A 16,726-nucleotide genomic window follows, 5' to 3' on the forward strand; every position below is an offset into this window, starting at 1 on the left:
GGCAGAGCATATTCTCAAAAGGGGATCCTATGACAAATCAAAGTCCACACAGAAATATAAATATGTTGACATCTGACACGCAAACATTCCCATAAGCCCTGCCAACGAGATTCACTCATCAGCTCTGCACTGTCTTTACTGGCCACTGAGGAAGACAGGGACCAGTCAAGCCAACAAACCCCTACTTGGCACATGAGATCTGGCCAGTTGGCATGACAGCCCTGTGGAGATCCATGGGCCCTGATGGCCCAGGAGTTAGAGCAGCTTCTTCATTCACCTCCAAGAAAGCACTGGTCTCTTTGGGAGAAGTGGATTTCTTCTTAAAGCGGGCTTCTACCCTTAAAGCGGGGTTCTTTATTCTGTGTTTGATCTTCAGTGTCCTCTTGTACATCTTATATGCTAGGTGTTAAAACATACCAGTATTAAAAATCACTTTAGCAAAGACTATAATTTGGTGACATTGTGCACTTGTCAATACTTTGGGGGTTTGTTTGCTTTGGATCATATATGTATAAACACACAGGAAAAAGAAGGGGAAAAGAAAAAACTACAGAGCAAAATAATTCAGTGTATCAAGATGGCTATTTCTGTCTGGAATGGACCTATTGTGATTGAGACATTCATCAGGTGGCTGACAGCTTGTCTGTCCGTCTGTCCGTCTGTCCATCCATCCATCCAGTCAGTCAGCAACTCCTGTGGAGGGCTTAATATGGGTCAGGTGCCCCCCCGGGTGCTGGGAGGTAGCTAGGAATGGGCCAAGCATACTCCTTCCATCACAGTCTCACCATGAGAAGGAATTAAAACCTGAATTTAAGACCAGGAGTTTTATTCTGCTAGACTTTATCTTGTGGGAAAATTAAACCCCAAGTGTTCCTTATATTAATTGTCTGTAATCAGTATATAATTAGTTATATCAGTAATCATTGAGCCTTACGTTCTGTGACAATAAAAAATTTACAATGGCCAAGATTAAAATATACGTATGTTTGTGTACATATCTATCAATCTATATATTTTAAATTTACCTTCTGTGAACCTACATAATGACTGCCTGCAAAATGATGTATTTTTGGCTGTAGGGATAGATAAGCATATATATTTTTTAATATCTGTATGTATTATATTTCATAGTTAAAAAACATTTCACAGACATTCAGCACAATTCTTAGTCACATAAGTACTGTGAAATAACATTTGGAAGACTTTCAAGGCTCTTAATAAAACATAAGAAATGTCATTTTTGAGATAAATAATTGTTCATGGAGAGTTCTGATAGTGCATTGTTTTTGTGAAGATTGTTTATAATTATAAGCTCACTTTCACAGGTTTTTAAAAATATTTTTCTGTGAAACTTCCACTTGTGGCAAAAGATCTTGTTTATACATTTTATTTTCCCCAGAAATGTCAGGCTAAAAATGTATCACAAGGGCAGCACATGTATATTCAGATTGAAAAAGGAGTTAGTAAGCTGGGTGAACAATTTTCAGTCAAGTCCACTCAATGGGGGCTTTACCTACCTGCAACAATGAGAAACCCATCCAACAGCTGGAAGAGTCCATAGGCCAATGGGAAGCTAAGCATCTGGACTAATTGCTCAGCAGTGAAAGATAGGTGCAGCATGGTGATGCACATCTGAATATTCTGAGCTCCAGTTTCTAAGGAAATCGTCCTGCAACTACCAATGGAAAAATTTTACATACTAGCAATAAGGACTATTTTTAAATTTTACGTATAGCGATAAGTGCAAGCTATGAGCTGAGACCACTAAAAATGTTTATCCATTCAATAATTATTTGCTGAGTGCCTACTCTGTAGGTGGCCTCTTGAGAGGCACCTCTGAATAGGGCCCTATGAACTCTGCCCTGAGAATCTGGGTGAAAAGACAAGATATACACATAGAAACAGCACAAGACAAAGTATGATCGAAGGTCAGGGAAATGCTGTAGAAATTCAGAAAAGTGGCATAAATGGTTAGAGAAGTCTTCACAGAGGAAGGGTGAAACTAAAGAATGGAAAGAGTGAAAGAGGCATTTAATGTGGGGAAGTGATTGAAATTAAAGTTCTGGGGACACGTATGAGCTTGGCCTATTCAGTAAGCATTGCTTATGCTCTAAGCCAACCTGCGGGGAGTGGAGGATTGAAGGAGATGAGAATGGAAAGTTGAGTCAGACACAAAACAGTATAAACACTTGAAAATAAACATAAAAACCCTACATGAAAACAAAATGTCTAAAATGGTTTCTTTGGTGAAATGGTTTAGTAATAAGTTTTTTCTACTTTCTCCTTTTCTATATTTTATTCATTTTCTAATTACAAAAAAAAAGAAAAGAACAGAAGAGAAAAGAAAAATAAACCTCACTTGAAAAAGAAAAAGCAGGAGGGAGAAGAAGGAAAACCTAGGCAGGACCTTGGAGGCTGGGTTAGGCAGTTTCATCTTCTCCAATTTATTGAATACAAAGGGCATCTTGAGGCTTTTACAGATGGCAGAAGAGAGGAAAGAGACGTTTGATAAACCGGCTTCTCTTTGCAGACTGGACTGGGATGTGGAGGTAACAAGGGTGTGGAATGTGGGAGTGAAAATATCGTCACTAGTACAGGGCAAATTCAGTGGCTCTTATTTTATTTCTAGTCACCCTGTTGCACACTACACTTTCTCCAAACCACCCTCACTTCTTTCAGAGCCCTGTCCATAACCTGACAAGATTAAGTGACACAGCTGAACCTCACACCTGGACCATTCACAAGGCAAATGCAGCATCTCAGTCCTGATCTTTCTCAAGCCATCAGGTGTGGAAAAACAGGATTGCTGACTACACTTTGCCATAGGAATACCTTCTCTCCAGATCCAATTATATTTCAACTCCTCAACAGTCCGTGTTCCTAATTACAGTCGTCCCTCTGTATCTGCAGGTTCTATATCCACAGATTCAACCAACCTTGGATCAAAAATATTTGGGAAAAGAAAAATTCTACAAGGTTCCAAAAAGCAAAACTTAAATTTGCCATGCAGGCAACTATTTATATAGCATTACATTAGGTATTATAAGTAATCTAGAGATGATTTAAAGTATATGGAGGATGTACGTAGGTTATATGCAAATACTATGCCATTTTATAATAGCGAGTTGAGCATCCTTGGATTCTGGTATCTGCAGGGGGCTCTGGAACCAATGCCCTGCGGATATGACTGTACGGACCTAAGGCCCAAATCTTAAGTCCACCACATTCTGGCTCTATGACCTTGGTCAGGTTACTTAAGCTCCCTGAAGCGTTTGCTCATCTGTAGAATGTAGAATGAGATACCCAGCGTATCTGCCCCTCAGACTTGTAGTAAGAAGGAAATGAGATACCCTTGGCAGAGCCTCACCAAGTACTTGGTTACTACCCTAAATGTTCCCCAAGTGGACAACACCACCCACCTTGTAAGTCAAAACTCTTTGTGCTTCCAGACATAGCCAGGCAGCAAAGCCTGTCAATGGCGTGTGTTTAATTTGTCCTCCTTATAAAAGTTTATGGAAAATTTAACTGTACCTCTGCCAAGACTGGTGGGTAAGAAGTGCCAGGAGAAAGCCTGTGACATGGCCAATCAAAGGAAAGATGAAGCTGATGGTCAGAGGAATGATATCTGAATTCCAAGATCCTTTCGCCAGCACCACACCAGCAACTGCAACCACCAAAAGGAGGACCCCACCAACAATGGCTCCAACCTAAGGCAAACCAATAAAAGAGGCACAGGTAAACATCACAGTCTTTTTGCAAAGTCCATCACTGCTCCAAAAGCCTTGGAACCTAGAAGGTTTTAGAACAAAGAGAGGACTTAGAGACCACCGAATCCAATCTCATTTTACAGAGAAGAAACCTGAGGTCCAAAGTGGTCAAGTGACTTGACTGAGCTAGATTTGATGAAGCTCAACACAAATCTAAGTCTTCTTATTTTATGATCAGTATCTTTTCCTCTCAAATGGAGGATTCTGCCAAAAGGATTGGGTAGTGGAGTTTTTCGTGGATAGGACAAATTTGTGAAATAAGTGAAAATTCTGATAATAAGCATCCAACACCTCTATACACAACCTTGCAGGCCCTGCGCTGGTAACCTCTTGCCTGAGATCTGCCCTGCCTGACCATCCACCACTCTCTCCCTACCACCCCTTCAACCACCAATGACTTCTTGACTGCTCTGCTCCCTGTTCTTCTCTCCTCCAAATGAAATTTACCCATTCTTCATTAGACAACCTGAGCTAATATTAATGTAAAATGAGATACTATTGAAGATACTGATATCTTCTCCCAAATGAATACTGTCTCTTGCTTTTGTTGTTTAATAGAAACAAAAAAAATTCAACAAAAATTTTTCCCAGTGGTCAGAGTTTTAAACCAGATAAAGAGGAAGCAAGACCCAGAATATGTGGGGGAAAGTCAGGATCTTGGCAAGCTCCCATTCACATCATGTAAACAGCAAACTATGTGCCCAGTTCAGCATCAACCTTGATTTGAAGTGATTCAGGGTGTGGAGAAAGACGGTCATGGGGAACCGAAACAAAATAAAAACAACCCAATGTACCAAAGATGTGTTCTGGGATCATTTTTACTGCTCAAATACAGGGAAAGACTGGGCCTCTGCCTAATGGGAAGATGCTGGAACACACAAAGGCCTCTGATTGTAAAAATCCTCAGTCAACTTTCTACCATATTATTAAATATTTTCTGCCACCGCACCTCTGGAATAGCCAAATGGTTTTTTTTGTTGGTTTTTTTTTGTTTTTTTTATTTGGGCTGGGCTCAGCTGGGTAGTTCTTTGGGGGGGGGTGTTTATTTATTTATTTTTGGCTGTGTTGGGTCTTTGTTGTTGCGCGTTGGCTTTTCTCTAGTTGCAGTGAGCAGGAGCTACTCTTCGTTGCAGTGCACGGTCTCCTCATTGCGGTGACTTCTCTTGTCACGGAGCACGGGCTCTAGGTGCACGGGCTTCAGTAGTTATCACATGTGGGCTCAGTAGTTGTGGCGCACGGGCTTAGTTGCTCCGCAGCATGTGGGATCTTCCTAGACCAGGGCTCGAACCTGTGTCCCCTGCACTGGCAGGAGGATTCTTAAGCACTGCGCCACCAGGGAAGTCCAGCCAAATGGTTTTTAATTTGCTCTTTACAGACATACAGAAAATGTATCTGATTTCTCCACTGACACTGATGGCCTAGTAGAGGATCTGGAAACACCAAAATCATTATTTTTTTTGTTAGATGCCCTTTTAAGAAAGTACTCCAAGATAGAGTACTTGAAAAGTAAGAAAAGTAAGAGGTTCCCATGATCATACTCTCTCCTCCTGTTTTGTAAACAAAATTATAACCACACGCTGCCACACTGGAAATTTTCTCCTACTGAAATAACAGTAAAGTCATCATGTGCAATCCGGACGCACAGCATCTAAGCTCCCTGTGTCCAGCTAATTTGTCTGCTTGTCAACCCCTCTTCTCGTTCTCCATCTCATCGGAGGACTAGAGGGAGTTGTTCAGTCTTGTGCCAAACTGGGGAAGCAGCATCCATTCGTGCAGGCAAATGGAGTGGCATGTTCTGTCAGGTAGAGCCAAACATCAAGAGCTTAAACTGAACCAAACCATAAACCCCAAACTAAAATGAACTGACATTTATTTGCCAAACCTCCAATCAGCTCCAAACATCTTTTTTTACAAATGCAAAAAATAACTAAAACATTTTTAAATCTTCACGAGAGCAGTATATAATAAAAGTATATATCTTCTAAAACAATACATAATCAGAAAAATGGACAACACCCTAGGAGATGGACACCATTGTTGAGAACACATCCTCTCAAGCCACATAACTTTTTTTTTCCGTCTTTAAAAACCTCTTTTATTTATTTATTTTTTTAAACATCTTTATTGGAGGATAATTGCTTTACAATGGTGTGTTAGTTGCTGCTGTATAACAAAGTGAATCAGCTATACATATATCCCCCTATCTCCTCCCTCTTGCGTCTCCCTCCCACCCTCCCTATCCCACCCCTCTAGGTGGTCACAAAGCACCAAGCTGATCTCCCTGTGCTGTGTAAGCCACATAATTTTAAAAGCCATTTAACAAGGACATTGGCTTGTTTCCCCAGCAGACAAAAGACAACCCTGGAAAGTCAAGAGGAGGTAGAGGGTTCCAGCTCCCACCATTCCAGGGCCAGACTCCTCAGTGCATTCTGGATGATTTCATTCTGACAGTTATTCGTGTGGTCAGCAGCCCTTGTTTGTGTGTACAAACTCCATCTTTAGAGGCTCACCCAGGAATGCTTCTGAAAGACAGCCCTTCATCCTGCTGTTCCAGGAAGCCAGCCACACTCATAAACAATGGGCCCCATTTCATGCAGATTTGAACAGCCTTTGCTTGAGAGCACCTGTGTGAAGCCTTGTGAACAAATGGGTGCTCTCTGGCCACACGCAGGCCTAAGCTTTTCTGTCACTAAAGCACGAGTTCCATGCTTTGCAGGGTGTCATACGCCTCAGTGTAGGGGCCCATGGGAGTGACAAAGCAAGGCTTAGAGTGGAGGAAATATGGTGGCTGGATCCAAAAATGCAGAACACATAAAGAAAATTGCTAGGTGTGGGGCCGTGTCTGACTGGCCCCTTTGTTCTGGTCATTGCCTATGTCTATTTGTGAAGTCTCTGATTCTGAAGTGTGCTAACTGTCCCATGGAGTTGCTTACCTTAAGAATAATTTTGGATTGTTTTGGCCACCTATAATTCACATAGACACCAAAGGCCACAGGAATGGTCAGGCACACAAGGGTAATTCCTAAAGAGAAGAAAAATCTGTCAGATGGTATCCCCTCTCACCCTGACCACCCATTTCTCAACAATTTATGTCTATTTCAATTAGATAAAAGCTTTAATTCAAGATGCATTTTATTTCTGCATCCACCTCCAAAAAAATGTTTGTTAATGTTTAGAAGACAATCTTTGAAGGGTATATGATACCACTGAATGCCGTCACAAACAGTCTCTCATTTCTCTCAGAATCCCTCAACAACCACATGGAATTTTAGAGACAACTGAAAATGTAAAGATTAGAAAACAGGAGGACCCTTTTATGTCTGCAAAATTCTTTGGTTGCTGCGTATGGGGTCACCACTCTACAACTATAGCTATTATTTCTCCATTTGAAGCCAATGGGTGATTTGCTTCGCAAGGTAAAGAATATCTATTACAAGACAAAAACAGCATTTGTTACAGAAACCAAAGGAAGTTCTTATATTTCCAAGTGTAGCCAGGTAACCCAAAGGCAGGTAGAGAAATACATCTTTTAATTAACACAAGTGACTAAAGACAGGCTCAACAGAGCAGAGGTCTACTTGCCAACAGGATCCATACACTGACATTTTCCAGTGCTACTTTCCAAATCTGCTCACTTGCAATACTAGCTCCAAAGTCATATGAGTTGCTCATATTTGGGGCTTTAATTGTTTACAAGTGCCTTTTAGAGTATATTATTAAAACAGAATATATTAAATAATTTAGTGATAAGAAAAAGTTGCACATAAAATCATGATTTCTAAATTAAGATTTCACTCAAGTTTTACAAATTCAGTGGGCTTCACCTGTTATCAGGACATGGCTCTATTCATGGTTCTGAACTAAAGGCCATGGGTTGTAAGCTCTCCAAGTGATTACTTGAGACTCCAGATTGACACTTTGGAGTTTACGAATCATGGTTTCTACCAATTCTCCGAAGACTCTGATAAAACCAGAATAGACATATCATCTCACCAAGTTTTTCTTCCAATCCTAGTGAGTCCACAGAGCTCTCAGAGTTTAAGGAGATAATGAAAGAGCTATGGGTGTGGTTGTGACATGTGGATATGCTTTAATACTCAATAGGAATCATTTATGTTGATCAGTAAAGAAGTCAAGGCCACAGGTGATATAAAAGGTGGGGCTGAGGGAACTAAGGTCTCATTAGAGCCACTGTGATTCAGTTCACCTGTGGGTCATAATGAGTCTAACTGCTTTCTAGTGAATTATATAACGGTTGTTTGGTTTTTTTAGTAAGTAAGTTTTCTGGCTTTGTTTTCAGAAGTGAACCGTTGTAGGGGTTAAGAGCTTGGACTTTGCAGTCAGATTCGTGAGTCAGAATTCCAGTCTGCACTTAACAGCTGCATGACCTTGGTCGAGTTACTTCACCTCCCTAATTCTGAAAATACAGGATATGGGACTGGTAATAGAATCTATACTGTAGGGTTATTTGGAGAATTAAATTAGATAACATATTTAAACCCCTGTATAAAGGAGACACATAGTAAACAACAGCTATTATTATTACCATCACCATTACTATTACTATTTCATGTCACAAGCCCAATACAGACCTATGTTCTGATATGGAATGGTGAGATTCTGCTCAAGATTCCAGGACAAGGTGTAGAGATAAAGGCAGAGTGGCATCACTCCCAGGGCAACCACTGTGGAACAAGTTGTCATACTGATGCTGAAAGTAAAATTAAAGTAGATGCTTAAGAGGGAAAGTTTGAAATGAAGAATTTAGTCCTTACCAAAAACAACTCCTGGGGTACAACTTCTTAGAGATTATGTAGGGTAAGTTACTTGAAACTGTCTCCTGTTTTATTATTCAACAAATGATGACTGTATTTGTGGTCTAGAAAAAGATTTCCTGCAGTTCTTGCCATCTATCAATTAACTCATATTTTATGAGCATTTACTCATCCTAAATATTCTGCTAGTCACTATAAGGATTCATTTTTTTCCTTGTACAGTTCTTCTTTATTGATATATAATTCATGGACCATAAAATTCATTCGTTTTGAAGTATCTTTAGTATATGTGACTGTACTATTCTATTTCCAGGATATTTTCATCACCCCAAAAAGAAGCTCCACCCCATTAGCAGTCCCTCCCCATTCCCTTCTCCCCCCAGCCCCTGATAACCAGGAATCTATTTTCTGTCTCTATAGGATTTTGTCCCTATCTGGGTGAAAAAACCAGCAACAAAATCAATCATAAAATTAGGGGAAATAAGGTAAATGGAAATGAGATATTCTTCAGGCCAACAAAATACTTATGTTTAAATCACTGGGAAACATTACACAATCTGTTTAAGCACATACAAACTGTTTATAGACATGATTAATGCTGCTCTACAGATGAGGTGAGGCACACGGAACATTATACAACACAACCCAGGGGTAAAGCAAGTGTTTATTCCCTTCAACACTAGGCTTCAAGAGTCTTGGAAGGTTTTAATATTCATAGTTTAAATTCTCACAGCAGACTGCCTTGCACATAGTATATGCCCAACCTGTGTTAACGGTACAAATGGCCTAGAAACTGAGGCTCACTACCTCCCAGCCCAGCGAGGAGGGGAAGGAGACCCTTTGTAGGACTAAGGTCTGCTGCAGAGATAGCAAGGGTCCTCCAGCACTTGATCAGGCCTGCAAGTTACACATCATTCTTCCTCATAATATGAATCACCAATGTTTCCATCTAATTACCCTGTCTATAAAATAATCTGTCTGTGATAACTTTGACATTTTCTATCAGAAGAATGTTTATATTCCCAGCAAAGCAGCAACCATTATATTTCAATGATATTAAAAATACTCCTTCTGTACTCTCAGTCACTGCTGGTGAAATGAGGACTTCCCTGGTGGTGCAGTGGTTAAGAATCTGCCTGCCAGTGCAGGAGACACGGGTTCGAGCCCTGGTCTGGGAAGATCCCACATGCTGCGGAGCAAGTAAGCCCGTGTGCCACAACAAGAGAAGCCACCGCAATGAGAAGCTCGCACACCGCAACGAAGAGTAACCCCCACTTGCCACAACTAGAGAAAGACCGTGTGCAGCAATGAAGACCCAACGCAGCCAAAAATAAATAAATAAATAAATTTATTATTTTTTTAAATGCAAAATGGCACAACCCCTGGAGGGAGTTTGGTAATATCTAGCAAAATTACACATGTGTTTACTCTTTGACCCAACAATCTCCCATCTGGGAATCCAGCCCAAAGATGCACTGTCAGATATTTAACTAATTGGTGACCCTTTCAGAAAACCAGACTTAGGTAATTCACAAATACTTGTATATATCCCTTCTCCTCTTTGTTTTCATTTAAACAATCCTGTTTCATAGCTGCTGTTTAGAGAACAGAGGCTTTGTCGTTTTCTTTTCAAAGCAACTTACTCTGCAGCTTGGTTGCTTTTGTTTTTTTCTCCACAGTAATATCATAGGCATGTTTCAGGGCAACAGATACAACAAACTCATTTCTTTTTAAAAGAACTGCAGAGTACAACATAAATATGCCATAATTTCTTCAATCACTCCATTAATGCTGAAAATATTGTTTGAGTTTTCTTTCATTATAAGCAATGTATTAAACATTCTTATATATATTTCACTTGAAATAATTCTTCTCTTTCTGTAAAATAGATTCTCCAAAGTGGAATCGCTGTGTCAAAAGTTTGTTTTTTATTTTAATAGATACTTCTAGATTATTTTCAAAAGAGCTTGTTGCATTTCACAATCTTGCCTGCACTGGAGGCAATCAATCCCTTTCAGTTCTCATGAGAACATTGAAAACTGCGTCTCATTCTTCTTTTGTTATACACCTGACTCTATACAAGGTTGTGCTTTCTTTCATGTTTATTAACCTCTTGGATATCCCCTCTCAACAGCCTTTCTTGTCTGATTTTTCTTTTCTCAACCTGTAGGAGCTACTTTAAAATTAGGGTACATATCATCAAATGTAATACAAATATTTTTGCCAAGGTTATTTTATATTTTTACTATGCTTATGACTTTTGCCATAATAAATAACAGTGAGATAGTCAAATCTGTCCATCTGTCCTTTTTTTTTCCTGGTTTCTAAGTTCCTTGCCTTGTTAAAGATTTCCCCCTCTCCTGAGGTTATTCAAATATTGCCCCCACTTTTTACTTTTTCATAGGTTTATATTTTACATTTATATCTTTAACTTATCTAAAATTTATATTGTATAAGGTATGAAACTAATCTATTGTCTTCTATATTGAGAGGCAAGTGTGTTAAATTTTCCAAATAAACAATTTTTCACTAAACTGAAGTGCCAACTTCATTATATATTATATATACGTTCAAGTGTGTTCAAAATGTCCTTTTTTCCTAAGCAAATATCAGACTGTTTTAATTATGGTGTTTTCATAGTGTATTTTTGTATACGACAGAGCAGACACTTCCACATAAGTCTTTCTTTTCAAACTTTTCTGAGCAGTTCTTGCATATATTTCACTCCATATGAGATTTAAAATTATTCTATTAAGAATGCTTACTTTGGGCTTCCCTGGTGGCACAGTGGTTGGGAGTCCGCCTGCCGATGCAGGGGACATGGGTTCGTGCCCCGGTCCGGGAGGATCCCATATGCCGTGGAGCGGCTGGGCCCGTGAGCCATGGCCGCTGGGCCTGCGCGTCTGGAGCCTGTGCTTCGCAACAGAAAGGGCCACGGCAGTGAGGGGCCCGCGTACCAAAAAAAAAACAAAAAACAAAACAACAAAGAATGCTTACTTTGAGCAAAGTCTTCTTCCTAACTAGAGAGCAGATTAACGAAGAAAAGGAGCTTGCCACAGCTCTCAAACCTTTGTATTCAAGAATAGTGTGTGTCTGGAACGCTTTTCCAAATTCCTAGTCTATGATAGTGCTACATTCCTGGCTCTTCATATCACCACATCCTGAAAGGAATTCCATATTACATCACTTTGATCTTGAACTTCTGGAGAACTAGCAGAGAATTTTCCTCCTCTATGGCTATGGCTCAAACACCAGAAAGGTAAGATTCATGACTGTGGGAAGCAAAGTGTGAGATTATATCAGACTGATTCTATATCCTTGATTACATAGGTTACTACTTCCACCCTTTATACAACTCCATGCCCATAATGTTCACAGTAATGGTCAAGGAAGGCAACAGATGACCTTGGTGCTCTGCCAAGCTGGAAAAGCACAAGTGAACGTGTCTGAATGCATTGGATAGTCACACCTTTTGTTTTACTGCCATGAAATTCCAATGTAGCATAAACAGAGGATGTGGTCAACTGGGTCTCTTGGCTGTTCACATATAGGAAAATTGTTGGCAAAATCTGATTTCAGTATAACAAGATTCCACTTGCACTAAGAAGAATGGTGTCACCATCTGCAAACTATTACAGAGAATAATGGGGCAGATTAAGCAAGTCTGGACAAACAGGTAAATCCTGAACCTCCTTTAAAACATGGAAATTACATATATATGCATTATATTAAAATGTAGTGTCGATAAGTATACCATTTTGCAATTGGGGTTTAAGTTATACGCCTGTTGTTTTAGTTTGAAACCAATACACTCAGAACTCTGACACTCAAAACTATGAAAGTACACACTTGCTTCCCCACTGAAAAAATAATTTTAAATTATCTAAGCAGTCAGATGGACATGGAATATGCTATAAGATCAGATCAACAGACTTGGGCCTAGAGAAGAGTTCAAGGCCAGGTTTTCCATCCCTAAATATAAATGTTACTCCTGTCTGCTGCTTCTCAAGAACGGTAACCAGCATTTATTGAACACCACCTGCTAAGTATCAGACCTCATTACATACATTTTCTCTTTTCGTCTATAAAACAACCCTATGGGTAGGTATTATTTTCATTTTATAGACAAGGAAATTAAGGTATATAGCATTATAGAAACACACTAAGTCACATGGATTCAATCTAAGTTCTGTCTCTCAAGATGATCTTCAGTTCTCCACCAGGCCCTGTCAGACAGATCTGAAGAATCTGAAGTCCCAGTTTCAGGGTTTCTGCTAAAGGATCAGGAGCTCCTTTAAAGTTCAAAAGTCAAATTGGGCCACTGAATCCCTCAGGCTCTACCACCACCAGTGGTCAGAATCCTTTCTCTGCCGCTGAGGACACAAACACGTCCTCACAGAAGAACAGACCTCGTATAACAAAAGTTATCAAACTAAGAATTCCCTGGTGGCCTAGTGGTTAGGATTCCAGGATTTCAATGCTGGGGCCAGGGTTCAATCCATGGTCGGGGAACTGAGATCCCACAAGCCACATGGTATGGCCAAAAAAAAAAGTTATCAAACTAAAGACAGTGGGAGCTGTCCTGAGTTGTACCAATAAACTGATTGCATTTCAAGAGAAGTTTTTGTAACACACACGAGCAATCAGAAACTTTCCTTCAGTCATTCACCCTCATCTATCAAGCCCCTGCCACCACCAGGCTGGCTCTAAGCATGCAGAGGAACAAGCCCTGGAGGAGCTCAGAGACCTAGTGAGGCTGAAAGTAGCCCAGCTACTGCAGTGTCCTCTGATAGATGACAAGAAAGCATTGCATATTTAGTGCTATGGGACAGAGGAGAGGCATCTCTGCCAAATAGTTTCCAGAGAAACACTAAAAACTGGGGTGGGAGAGGGGGATGCTTAGACTTTATAATTTGCTTTTCTTTTCCTATTGTCACAAAATACTTAAAACTTAAAAAAGCCTCATATCCATTTCTGGATTATACCCAAAAGAACTGAAAGTAAGGACTCCAACAGATATTTGCACACCCGCGTTCATGGAAGCATTACTTACAATAGCCAAAAGGAAGAAGCAACCCAAGTGTCCATCAATGGATAAATGGATAAATAAAATGTCTTATATGCATACAATAGATTATTATTCAGCCTTAAAAAGAAAGGAAATTCTGACACAAGCTACGACATAGCTGCACTTTGAAGACAGTATGCTAAGTGAAATAGGCCAGAAACAAAAGGACAAGTGTTTTATGACTTCACTAATATGAGATACCTAAAGTAGTCAAATTCATAGAAACAGAAAGTAGCATGGCGGTTGCCAGGGCCTAAAGGGAAGGAGGAATTATTGTTTAAGGGATACAGAGTTTCAATTTGGGAAGATGAAAAAGTTCTAGAGGTGGATGGTGGTGATGATTGTACAACAATGTGAATGTACTTAATGCCATTGAACTGTACACTTAAAAATGTTAAAATGGTAAATGCTATGTTATGTATATTTTACCACAGTAGAAAAAAGACACATGACACAAATGAACTTATCTAAGAAACAGAACAGACTCACAAACATAGAGAACACACTTGTGATTGCAAGGGGGAAGCAGGCAGGGGAGGGATGGATTGGGAGTTTGGGATTAGCAGATGCAAACTATTACATGTAGAATGGATAAACAATAAGGTCCTGCTGTATAGCACAGGGAAATATATTCAATATCCTGTAATAAACCATAATGGAAAAGTAAAAGAAAAAGGGACCTCAGAAAGTCTAACCCAATGATTTTACAAATGAGGAAACAGGTCCAGAAAGGTATGCTCAAAGACACACAGCTCCTTGAGCAGAGACTAAAACACAGGCCCCTGACACAGTGCTCTTTTGCCTGACCCATATAATAATAATAATAACTCATACAGCATTTTGTGCCAGTAAGACTCTAAGCACTTTATATATATTAACTCATTCAATCCTTACAACAATCCATGAGGTAACTTATGTTTCTCCCTATTTTAGAAGTGAGGAAACTAAAGCATAGAGAATTTACATAACCTGCCAAGAGGACCCAGCTAGTAAGGGATAGATCTACTTTCTGGCTCCAGACTGGTGCACTTAACTATGACACTGTACTGCCAGATCTCAGTTTTCATGTCCTACTGTCCAAGGCAAGAATTCTGTCCATCCTTAGTATAGTAGATTGCAAAAATGTCCCCAGTTCTTTCTCCCGCTCTTTTCCATGCCCTCTGCACTGTGACCTTGCAGCTCACCCCATTGAGAGGCAGAATCTACTTCTCCAGTCCTTGTATCTGGGCTAGCCTTGCAATTTGCATTAGCCACTGGAATGTGGTGGAAGTGATGGTGAACTGCTTTCAAGCTCAGGCCTCAAGAGACCTTGTAAGCTTCCCAGACACTGTCATGTGGTTAGGTCTAGGCTAGCCTGCTGGAGAATGAGAGGCCACAGGGAGGAGAGCCCAATTGTCCCAGCTGAGGCCATCCAAGATCAGTCCACATTTAGCCAGTCCCCGGACATGTGAGAGAGCCCTGCCAAGATCAGCAGAGCTCAGTCCAGGGGCAAGATAATTTTAAGGCTCTTCATACATGTAGGCCAACTGTTTTCCAGAACAGTTATAATGGATGATTGGAGGAGACAGATCAGGCCAGCTGTTGTTGCAGCCTGTGAAGACAATGGGCAAAAGAAAGTTAGAAAAGTGCTGGGTATGTTTAAAGAACAGTTACTAGGGACTTCCCTGGTGGCCCAGTGGGTAAGACTCTCTGCTCCCAATGCAGGGGGCCGGGGTTCAATCCCTGTCCAGCGAACTAGATCCCACATGCTGCGACAAAGATCCCGCGTGCCACAACTAAGACCCAGCGCGGCCTAAATAAATAAATAAATAAAAATAAAATCTTAAAAAAAAAAAAACAGTTAATAGTCCATTTTGACCAAAGACCTGTTATGCTTAAGGGTTTAATGGTAAATAAACCTGCAGGAGTCAGTTAGACCTGGCTTAGGTTCTATCCAATTTAACAGGTGTTGAGAAGCCTTTACATGTATAATATGTTCCTTTTCTCCTCACAATACCATGAAGGAAGTACTATGATTTCCAGTTACAGAAAGAGGTCCCAAGTCAGGATATAGAGACAGGCAGTCTGACCCCAGAGCCTGCCTTATCCACTTACTACAAAACCATGAAGGAAAGACTGAAGGTAGAGAGAACATTGAGAAGATACTGCAACTGGCCAAGAAAGAAACTGTGGTGCCTGACCTGAGGTGATGGCAGTGGACAGATAGGAAGCAATAGCTATGGGTGACATCAAGAGGGTGGGCCACAGTACTAGCCAGAGGACTGACTAAAGAAAGTGGAGCATGAAGGGGAGTCATGGGGTGGGGAGGGACTGCAAAGATGAGGAGTCCAGGTGACTGGGAGGATGACCGGTGTCAGCATCAGATACTCAGAATGCAGAAACTGGTTCAAACATGTTGATTGTGAAACTCCTTGTTTGGTGGGAACGCATGGAGAACTGCAAGTAAATTGAATGAAGCACGGAGTTAAGGCATGAGAAACACATTTAGGTTTAGCGCTCACCTCAAGAGCACTAAATCTAAATTTCCTCATTTGTAAAATGAAGATGTTGTACTAAATGCTCTTGGATTTTATCCAGTATGAAAAACAAAATTTCTATCAATGACTGCCTAGTGAGTTTTGCTTAAGTTATTTTTGTTGGTAACCAAGTAAGAAAAACATAGTGAACTTGTAGATTGTTTCACTTGATAATACTGAATTTCCTATTTGCAATTTTTACTGAGAATTAAGATTTATTACTCTTGTATCTATAAGCTTTTGAAAATCTAATATTTAGTCCCCATTTTAAAATTTCATTTCTTAGAATTTAAATTTTATGCTTGTTTTTTGTTTTGTTTGTGAGTCTCAAAATCAAAATTTTATAAGAAAAATGGGAAAGTAGCTAATATTTACTACATACCTACTATGTGCCTGGCATCCAACATACATATTTCCTCCTTAAAATACATCCTTGTGGGGAATAGGCGATTTTAACATGTTTTACAAATGAAGCTTATAGGTTAAATAATTTGACCAAAGTTAAAAGCTAATTAAGGGAAGTAAAATGAGCTTTATCTTTTATAGACTTCCTGTTAATTGGTGTTTTTATTATAATTTTGGCTAATAAGAGATGAAGGT

General features: G+C 39.9%; 2 protein-coding genes across 23 annotated transcripts in view; one reads left to right on the forward strand and one right to left on the reverse strand.

The window, feature by feature from the left end:
• Positions 1-15,415, forward strand: part of PTPN13 (protein tyrosine phosphatase non-receptor type 13) — a 264,276-nt gene extending 248,861 nt beyond the window's left edge. For all 20 annotated transcript variants that reach the window (XR_016393354.1, XM_022561623.3, XM_089912233.1 and 17 more), the window contains one exon: positions 1-15,415. This exon is cut by the window's left edge. The gene's annotated coding sequence lies outside the window, so the exon portion shown is untranslated.
• The window catches only part of SLC10A6 (solute carrier family 10 member 6), a 32,919-nt gene that overhangs the window by 12,919 nt on the left and 3,274 nt on the right, over positions 1-16,726 (reverse strand). Inside the window, exons 3-7 of one of the 3 annotated variants that reach the window (XM_022561668.2) lie at positions 8,360-8,478; positions 6,701-6,789; positions 3,532-3,707; positions 1,518-1,675; positions 1-399 (exon numbers count right to left, since the gene is read on the reverse strand). The exon at positions 1-399 is cut by the window's left edge and continues 11,265 nt beyond it. In XM_022561668.2, the coding sequence (XP_022417376.1) occupies positions 182-399; positions 1,518-1,675; positions 3,532-3,707; positions 6,701-6,789; positions 8,360-8,478 (760 nt within the window). In that variant the 3' untranslated portion in view covers positions 1-181. The remainder of the gene's footprint in view (positions 400-1,517; positions 1,676-3,531; positions 3,708-6,700; positions 6,790-8,359; positions 8,479-16,726) is intronic. The other 2 variants (XM_089912257.1, XM_089912258.1) reach the window with 2 other exon arrangements.

The sequence above is a fragment of the Delphinapterus leucas genome, chromosome 5 (assembly GCF_059928025.1).
Source record: "Delphinapterus leucas isolate spDelLeu-1000000601 "Yukka" chromosome 5, BTC_Dleu_Yukka2, whole genome shotgun sequence".
Classification (NCBI taxonomy): domain Eukaryota; kingdom Metazoa; phylum Chordata; class Mammalia; order Artiodactyla; family Monodontidae; genus Delphinapterus; species Delphinapterus leucas.